General features: G+C 51.2%; 1 protein-coding gene across 1 annotated transcript; it reads left to right on the top strand.

Moving 5' to 3' along the window:
* Nucleotides 1-446: 446 nt before the first annotated feature.
* Nucleotides 447-4016, top strand: LOC129147575 (zinc finger protein 501-like). The gene is made up of 2 exons (XM_054710115.1): nucleotides 447-476; nucleotides 1954-4016. Exons 1-2 carry the CDS (start codon nucleotides 447-449, stop codon nucleotides 3190-3192), a joined length of 1269 nt encoding a protein of 422 aa, XP_054566090.1. The 3' UTR covers nucleotides 3193-4016.
* Nucleotides 4017-10067: the final 6051 nt, after the last annotated feature.

The following is a 10067-nucleotide window of genomic DNA, read 5'->3' as shown; positions in this document are numbered from 1 at the left end:
GACGTAGCTTTCTCTCTCCCACAGTCAGACCAAAGCGGGGGCTCTGCTAATTCCCCCTCATTCTTGTTAAATGTGCGGTGGCTGCCAGTGGTGAGCTGTGTGGAGTGTCCGTCCAATGGACCCCACAGACATCCATAACACAAGTTGCCTCAAAAAGTGCAGGAAGCACTAACCGGTTTGGCTCAGTGGGTAGAGCATCGGCCTGCGGACTGAAGGGTCCCAGGATCGATTCCGGTCAAGGGCATGTACCTTGGTAGCAGGCACATCCCCAGTAGGAGGTGTGCAGGAGGCAGCTGATCGATGTTTCCCTCTCATCAATGTTTCTAACTCTCTATCCCTCTCCCTTCCTCTCTGTAAAAAAATCAATACAGTATATTTATATTTTTTTAAATGTGCAGGAAGTGCCTGGGAGTCAGGAGTCTTGCAGACATCTTGCAGATAGCGTAATGGGTGCCACCTTGCACTGCCTCTTCATGGTACAGTGATTGTGTCCACCCAGTGGCTTCCACCTCTGCCCCCTTCCTCTAGCTAAGAGCTCTTTGCAACTGCCTGTGCCAGATTATGGTCTTTACTTACATGAACCATGGGCTGTTCTTAAAAAACCCTCCCTCAATTGTTTGTAATATTCTGTTCTTTGAATACTATTGCAAGCTGTGTTGCTCAGGGCCGGTGCTGGCTGCTCACCTCTGTTGTCCGTCTCTAATACTCAGAATATTTAGGTTTTGTGTACTTGTACAGTAGAAGGCGCAGGGAGAACCCTGTTTTGTTCACAGGGTGCACATGCAAGATGATCTCAGAGGAGGCCTGGCCTTGCTTAGTGGTACCTGGGGGAAGGTATGCCACATGGGCTGTGTTCAGATTATACCAGAAATACCCTGATGTCCAGTGTTTAGATGCAAGTGCCACCGGCCACATCTCATTTCTTCCTTTTCTTTCCCTTGACACTTTGCTGACTTGTCATTAAATGTGCAACTTCCTGGCCTTTGCCTACCTTCACCATTTGGACTTTTTGTATCACCTGTTCCTCTGCACTGCTGCCTCTGCATTATTCTTTCTTTTTTTAAAAAATATATTTTTATTGATTTCAGAGAGGAAGGGAAGAGAGAGGGATAGGAACATCAATGATGAGAGAGAAGCATTGATCGGCTGCCTCCCACATGTCCCTTACTGGGGATCGAGCACGCAACCCAGGCATGTGCCCCGACTGGGAATTAAACTGTGACTCCTGGTTACTAGGTAGGCACTCAACCACTGAGCCACGCCAGCCGAGCTCTGCATTATTCTTTAACATTGACCAACATGTGTTATGAGGTGCACATTCATGCTTAGGTAGTGTTTGACACCAGGTACTGGTTTATTGAATTTCACTTGGGATACGACCTTACCAACCTCATGCACAGCTTGCCCCCTTCACCAGCAGACAAGCCCTGCTGAATACTGCTAGCAGAAGATTTAGCTGAAGATCTGGCTTCTCTTCCACGTGGTCCTTGCCATCTTTGTGTCATATTTCTGGTGAGGTCTTTCCTGTATTGTAATCTTCAAAGGCCCAGACCTTCACAGCAGCCTCTTATTAACCCTTCTCGCACATCTCTTACTTTCAGTCAATTGCATGGAACCCATGTATTATGTGCAAAACACTTTAGCAATGGGACTTCCCCTGTCACCATAGTCAACACTCAGTTCCTCAGCATTTCTCTCTTTTCAGGTTGTTGGCATAAAACGGATGATGAGGAGGTCTGTCCTGAGCAGAGCTTATCTGTACAAGGAGAGTCACAGGTCAGGGCTTCTATGACAGCTCCAGCAACCCAGAGGACCCATCTCTGCGGGAGGTGTTTCTCTGTGTTAAAAGCTATTTTGCACCTGACTGAGTCACAGGCAGTAGACTTTGAGCAGAAAGCCTTCTTCAGTGATGCATGTGTGAGAGACTTCTGTTTCAGTGCAAACCCTCACCAGCAACAAAGGAATGGCAGTGGAGAGAAGCTCTGGAAAGAAGCTGTGGACAGGGCCTCGTTTGGGACCAGGTGCAGCTTCTATTCATCTTGGGTGCCTTCAACCAGTGGGGAGGTTGGGAAAGTCTTCCCAGCCATCTCAGAGCTTCTCCAGCACCAGGCCCTTCTCAACACTAAGGAGCCACACACAGGCAGAGGCATTTCACAGGAATTTATCAATGAAAAATGTCATTACGATTGGGGTGAAGGTGAAAAAGCTGCCAGCCACAACCAGGAATTTGTACAACATCAGGCTGTCTGTTCTGGAGAAAATATTCATGAGTGTAACAAATGTGGGAAAGTTTTTAGACATATCTGTAACCTCAATCGACATAGAAGCGTTCACGCTGGAGAAAATCCATATGAGGATAGTGATTGTGAGAAGGCCTTCAGTCAAAGCTCTAATCTCAGTCAACGCAAGAGGATTTACACTGGTGAGAAACCTTTTGTATGTAGTGACTGTGGGAAGTCCTTTAGGGAAAAGTTAACCTTCGTTAAACACTACAGAATTCACACTGGAGAAAAGCCGTATGAGTGTACTGATTGTGGAAAGTCCTTCAGGCAATCCTCAGCTCTCACATATCATCAAAGAGGTCACAGTAGAGAAAATTCTTATGAGTGTAGTGACTGTGGGAAGCTCTTCCATCAAAGGTCTTGCTTTACTATACACCTTAGACTTCACAGTGGACAAAAGCCCTATGAGTGTACTGATTGTGGAAAGTCCTTCAGTCAAAGCTGTCACCTCACCCAACACCAGAGAGTTCACACAGGCGAAAAACCTTTTGGTTGTAGTGATTGTGGGAAGTCTTTTAGGCAAAAGTTTACCCTCATTCAACACCACAGAGTTCATACTGGAGAAAAGCCGTATGAGTGTACTGATTGTGGAAAGTCCTTCAGGCATGGCAATTCACTTACTCTACACAGGAGACATCACACTGGTGAGAAGCCTTATGAGTGTAGTGAATGTGGAAAATCTTTTAGGAGCAGTAGTCACCTCCTTTACCACAAGAGAACTCACACAGGAGAAAAGCCGTATGAGTGCAGTGATTGTGGGAAGTCCTTCAGCCAAAGATCCAAGCTCATGGACCACCACAGATGTCACACTGGAGAAAACCCATATGAGTGTAGTGAATGTGGGAAATGTTTTCGCTACAAACCTAGCCTTGTTAGACATCTGAGAGTTCACACTGGAGAAAGTCCTTAAATGTGCAGGGGATGTTTTATCTTTCTCACTCTACAACACTGAAGAAGACTTAAATCCATTTACCTGAGTATAAACCCCTCTTATCTGAACATACACTGTGCGAAATTCCTCATAAGTTTGAGGTACAAGTGAGGCTTGAAGGAGCTGCATTGCACTTGCTATCTTCCATGGACTCCACCTCATTGATGTCACTGCGAGGATTTGTGGCTGAAGTGACCTCCCCACCACCTGGCTCAGCTGAACAGTGTGCATCAGTCACCACCCCTGCGTGATCAGGAAAAGGAATTCTGTGTTCTCCCTTGTGCTTAAGTGAATTATGAAGACTCTGAGCTCCTGGCAGGATCTTCATTCCTTGCTCTCTGACTAGGAAATGCACCTAACTCAGGATTCATCCAGAGGCCCCATCCTTAGCTAAGAAGAGCTGCCTCTCTCAGGGACATGTGGCTCTCACATTTTGTTGTCACCAATGGTTTCAGGTTCCAATTCACCGACCTGAAAACTGCTTGCTGTGCACTGCTCTGGTTTACGATGTTTTTGTAACGGCATTTTTGCTTTTGCACCTTTAGTTCTGGTGGTCCTAGTCGCCGCCTGGGATGATTTGCAAGCACAGGTGTGATCTGGCGTCATGTGGAGTCACCAGATACTGTGGGGATCCCAAACTCTGTGCTTCAGAGGGGACAGCAGAATGGCAGAAAACCTCTGTTTGTCTAATTAGTTCGCATTACTGCCCCAGGCCTTGAAATAGACTGGGTGACTTTGCCATTCTATTATGCAGGTTTCATCCTTGGCCCCCCACTTCTGCTAGTGTGGGAGGCATCCAGTCATTGTGTCTCTCTCTCTCTCTCTCTCTCTCTCTCTCTCTCACTCTCATCCTCACCTCCCCCCTCCCTACCTTACATTCTCATTTTAAAAAAAGAAAAAATGGCCATCCACCCTGATTCTCTGAGATGGGGCTCTGCCTGCACAGCCCACCTTACCTCACTCTCTCCTGCCTTTGCCCGGGATGTTCCCCCTGCAGCTGGCCACGCTGTGTCCTGCCCAGAAGCTGGCAGAGAGGAGCCCCAGGCAGGCCCCTGGGAGGGATTGGGGTTCTGTGTCCACCTGAGAGGAGCTGGCCAGGGCTCTGCTGTCTCCATCCAGAGGTCTCTCCAGCCTGCTCTCCCTGGCCCCAGGCCCCTGGCCCGCTGTAACTGAACTACTGTGTCTGGGAGAAGCCCCCTGATGCTTTGGGCCCCAAATAGTTCACCTCAGGAAAGTCCTGCCTCTGGCCAGCCCACACTCACACCGGAAGCCCACTGGTGTTGAGTATCTGTTTTTGCATTTTGGGGGTATTTCCTACTTTGATTTTATTAAAAATAAGTATCCCCCTCAGCAGCCCCCGGTGCCCAGGAAGTCCTGGCGGTACCGTGGACTCTCCATGAAATTGTACTGTGTATTGTTAATGGTCAAATCATTCTGCAATACAAGCATTTCTAGAAAAAGAGGCTTGGACTCAACATGATGCCACATTGAAGAAGGGGGGTTGTTGTGGTTGGTGTGCCCACCTCCCTAAACTGGGCCTGAAGAGCAGAGCCCTTCCCCTGTAGTGAGGTGATGGACCCTGGACTCTGGGGGACAGTGTGATGCTGGGGTGTGTGGTTGATGGAGCAGAGAGGTTGGGGGCCTTGGACAGGGCTGGTGAGGGTGTTTCCTGTCAGCACATGAGTGGGAGGGCTGAGGGGAGGCTCTAGTGATGAGAACCTGAATCAGGCTGGATGGAGGGGTAGCAGCCATGGGTGGCACAGCTGAGAACTGTAAGGACCTAGAGTGTGGACACTTGGGCTGGACTGTTCCAGACTCTGGAGGTACCGATTACCCTGCCCGTGGGAACTGGCGTTCTAATGGAGGACTGCCCACAAACAAGGGGGCAGGGTAGCGAGGGCAGGTGACAGGAGCTCAGGGGGAAGGAGAAGCCTGGGGTGGTCAGTGGGGTCTCCCTGAGGATGTCTGGGAGGGGTAACAGGCTCCTGTTGGGAGCATGCCCTGCCCATTTAGGAGCTGAAGGGAGGTCACCTTGCCTGGTTTGGACAATGAGGATCAGAAAGTGGGGTCGCGCTGGGCTGTGGGCTCTGTAGGAGGACTTGACCTCCTCAGGAGGCCTCAAAGTTTCTCTGGAGCCCCAGGCTGCATTCTGAAGGGCTGATGTGCGGAACCTTCAGCAAAATCCCTGCCCAGTGGGAAATTGACAGAACTGAGTGCAAGTAAAATATCCAGTGGCTTAAGTATTTTCGCTTATTTATGATTAAAAGTGAGTCTGTAAGGCACTTTAGTGTACTCACCACAAAGATAGTTCTCCAGAGGAACATGACAAAGAAATTTACAAGGAGACAGCAATGATGATAAGCTTCCACAGAATTGCAAAATATCTGGTCGGAGGTCACCATAATGGGGCAGGGTGTGCAATAGAGGAAATAATATTTGAGATGATGAGCCTTAGACATGTACAGAACATCTGTCTCAGGAAATCATCTACAGAAACCCCACATCGGCCTCCACGTGGTCTCCAGGGGACTCTCAGCTTTAAGGGAGTCTGCAAGTTGTTTGACTTGTGCTTCCTGTGTCGCTGGCAGTGTTTTCAGACATTAGAAACGTGGGTGTCTGCGTAAAGCGCGGTGTCTAGTTCGCTGTGGCCTCTTCAGTGTCTTGAAGTTTTGTTGGAATCCCTCAGAATCACCTTCTCCCGTGGGAAGTTTATTTTTATCACTCAAAGACTAACCTAGGTTTAATGAAATAAAGAAGCAACTTTATTCAGAGATCCTCAGATTTTAGTCCTTAAAGTGAGATGATGATCATGACAATGGTAATAGTGTGTGATTTTTCTGAGATCTGTGATATTGATTCTCTTAGCCTCTGAGGAGAAAGAAGACAGACCTCCACTGAGTTCAGGTGGTTCTTTTTAAAAATATATTTTTTTATTTATTTCAGAGAGGAAGGGAGAGAGAGCTAGAAAATCAATGATGAAAGAGAATCATTGGTTGGCTGCCTCCTGCATGCCCCCTACTGGGGATCCAGGCCACAACCTTCGCATATGCCCTTGATTGGAATTGAACCCAGGACCCTTCAGTCTGCAGGCCAACACTCTATCCACTGAGCCGAACCGGCTAGGGCCATGACAAAAGATTTAGACGAATCTTGAACCTCATTCAACATAGAAGAATTCACACTAGAGAAAAGCCCTATAAGTGTACTGATTGTGGGAATTTCTTCAGTGAGAGCACTGCTCTCATTCAACATCAGTGTTCACAATGGTGAAAAACTGCATGAGTGTAGTGCATGTGGAAAGTCCTCTTGTCAAAGGTCTCACCTCACTCAACACCAAAGAGTTTACACTGGAGAGAATCCATATGGGTGTCATGAATGTGGGAAATCTTTTAGGTGCAATAGTCACCTTAACCACAAGAGAATTCACACTAGATGAAAGATGTGGGAGGGTAGTGATTAGAAGACCTTTAGCTAAAAATTTTAAGCTCATGGAACACCACAGGGTCACACTGGGGGTAGATCTTACGAGTGCAGTGAATGTAGGAAATCTTTTAGCTGCAAACCTAGCCTCGTTAGACACTTGAGAGTCCACCCTGGAGAGAAGCCTTAAATACCTAAAGAACATTAACTTTCTCACTCAGAATAACAACACTGAAGAAGGCACTTTGGGACCAATTTACCTGAATACAAACCCCTTTTATCAAAACACTAGAGGCCCGGTGCACGAATTTGGCCTGCAACTGAGCTACATGCCTTTGACCAGAATCAAGCCCAGGACCTTTAGTCCTCAGGCCCATGTTCTATCTGCTGAGTCAAACTGGCCAAGCTGACAGTCACTCTTTTTTTTTTTTTAATTGGTTTTTTACAGAGAGGAAGAGAGAGGGATAGAGAGTTAGAAACATCGATGAGAGAGAAACATCGATCAGCTGCCTCTTGCACAACCCCTACTGGGGATGTGCCTGCAACCAAGGTACATGCCCCTGACCGGAATCGAACCTGGGACCTTTCAGTCTGCAGGCCGACGCTCTATCCACTGAGCCAAACCGGTTTCGGCACAGTCACTCTTTTTTAAAAATATTTTATTGATTTTTTACAGAGAGGAAGGGAGAGAGAGAGAGAGAGTTAGAAACATCAATGAGAGAGACATGGATCAGCTGCCTCCTGCACACGCCCCTACTGGGGATGTGCCTGCAACCAAAGTACATGCCCTTGACCGGAATCGAACCTGGGACCCTTGAGTCTATAGGCTGACACTCTATCCACTGAGCCAAACTGGTTAGGGCATGACAGTCACTCTTTATGTGTCAGCTTCTACCCTCATCCCAATCCTTACCCTGAATACCAGGGACCAACACTTTCCCAAGGTGCCATGAAAATGAGCTCCTAGAAACGTACAGTGAACAGGACATCAGCCACACACACAGACTTGCCCAGGTGGGGTCCCCTGCAGCCCAGCCAGCTCCTGCCCAGCTGGAGCCACAGCCAGCCCAGACCTTCCGGGGCCTGAGAGACCCCCTATCTCTGTCCCGGGGAACCCTCTCCTCACAGCCAAGCCTACACGCACATGCCTGTGCACACGCTCACACACACAACGGGAACGTTGCCTTTCCTTCCCCAAACTCACCTCCTCACAGACACAGACGTTCATGCTGGGTGATCCTGGCCCAACACTGAGCTGCTGTGGGGCTTGGCTGTCAGCCTGGTGCCTCTGATGTGCTTCCCAAGGCTCCTCCCTTTTATAGGGCCTGGGGTCCGAGATGAGATTGACGCCTGTGATTGGATAAACTCAGCCTGAGACGGGTCCCTGGTGGTATCCTTGCCCCTGGTGGCTCCAGCTCTAACCCCTGGTCTACACCCGCCTGGGTGGGATGGAGGGGCCATCCTCACACACACGCCTTGTCTGCGGGGGCATCGGACCTTCTCACTAAGGGGCATGCAAAGGTGAGCATCATCTCACGGACGTTCTGGTCAGGCTTGGTCATAAGTGAGTCTCCCACAGATATATACATATAGACTTCAGAGAGAAAGGGAGAGCGAGAGACAGAGAGAGAGGGAGAGAAGGGGGAGGGAGAGAAACATCTATGATGAGAGAGAACCATGGGTCGGCTGCCTTCTGCATGCCCCACACTGGGGACTGAGCCTGAGACCCAAGCATGTGCCCTGATGGGGAATCCAAACAAGACCTCGTGGTTCACAGGTGGAGGCTCAACCACTGAGCCACCCAGGCCAGGCTCCTACAAACTTTCTAATCTTCCCAGATTTGTGAATCCCCGCCCCCCACCTGGACGATGGAGCTCAGTCCTGACCCTCCCCTCCTCCTCCTGCCCGTGTCCAGTCTGTTCCCTAAGCAGCCACAGGGGACCCTGGGAGCCCGGGCTGCCCTCCTCCCTCCTCTGCCAGGAGCTCCCCAAGGGCTCCCAGTCGCTCTGCTGCCCTAGACAGTCACCCGGATGGAGGGGAGTCTCCCGCTTTGGGGAGCTTCTCACACGAAGTGGCCAAAAGCCAGGGAGATGAATGGATAGGGCCCCCAGCGCCTCCAAAACTAGGAAGCCCAATGCATAAGGGCCTGAGCGTGCCAACAGCTAAGGAAGATGCATTGGGTGGGGCAACCAGCGCCCCCGAAACTAAGAACATGGATGGATGGGGCCTGAGGGCTCCAAAACTTAGTGAGATAATTGGATGGAAAAAGTAGTCCCGGCCGAAACCGGTGTGGCTCAGTGGATAGAGCGTCGGCCTGCGGACTGAAGGGTCCCAGGTTGGATTCCGGTCAAGGGCATGTATCTTGGTTGCGGGCACATCCCCAGTGGGGGGGGGGGGGGTGTGTGTGCAGGAGGCAGCTGATCGATGTTTCTGACTATTCCTCTTCCTTCCTCTCTGTAAAAAAACCAATAAAACATATTAAATTAAAAAAAAAAAAAAGAAAAAGTAGTCCCTCTAGGGTCCAGTAGGAGGGATGGCGGGACTTACCCTTGTCTGTCTGAGGAGGGCAGGGCCGCCGTTTTCCTCGCTGGCTTCCCAAAGGCTGGAAAGCAGGCGCTGCCCGAGCCGGCCAGCACCCGCCTGGGGCCGAGGCCGTCATCAGAAAGGCCTCCTGGGTGAGTGCGTCCGGGGAGGAGCCCCGCCCGGCGCCAGTGCCTCTAACGCCCTGAAGGCCAGCGCCCGCCTGCACTCACCTCGCCAGGCGGCGGCGGGAAGGCCAAGGTCTCGGGCAGACCCAGCCCCCCGGGGACCGGCCCCCCTCCGTCTCCTCCGTGCGCTCGGAGGGGGACTGCCGCCGCCGGACGCCGCTGACTGATAGACCCTCCCCTCCCCCAACTGATGGACGGAGTATGACGTGAACTCCCCCTGCAGCCGGACATTCCTGAACACCTTACATGGACTGTACATGGGACCACCAATCAGCACCCGCCATATACCCTAAGCCCCCAATTCCTAAATCCCTAGGCCCCTAACCACGTACCTTACATGAAACCACCAATCAGTGTGGGCTGAGTGCCCTAAGCCCCGCCCCCTCCTGCCCTCCCCTCAAAAGGCACTCTCACGCCGGTTCGCCCTCTTTCTCTCCAATGAGCCTGCGTCCTGGGCCCTGGTCCCGGCAGCTCTTTCCTCTGTCACTGACCAGCCGCGTGGGGGGGACCGGCCCTCGCCTGCAGGTTCCACCCGGTCCCCCACCACCCGCTGACCCTGCGGCTGCAGGCGGCCCCCATCACGCCGGGCACGGGGAGCCCCAGCCGCTGCTCTGCTCGCTGCACGAGACGCTCTCCGACAGCGAGGGACCGCCCGCCCGCGGGGGCTGGGACGGCGCCGGCCCGCGAGCACCCCGAGCGGCACACAGAAGCCGGGGGACCACGCGC

This window comes from Eptesicus fuscus, chromosome 21, assembly GCF_027574615.1.
Source record: "Eptesicus fuscus isolate TK198812 chromosome 21, DD_ASM_mEF_20220401, whole genome shotgun sequence".
Taxonomy (NCBI): Eukaryota; Metazoa; Chordata; class Mammalia; order Chiroptera; family Vespertilionidae; genus Eptesicus; species Eptesicus fuscus.
The sequence above is the reverse complement of the archived record's forward strand: the minus strand, read 5'-3'. Positions and strand labels throughout refer to the sequence as shown.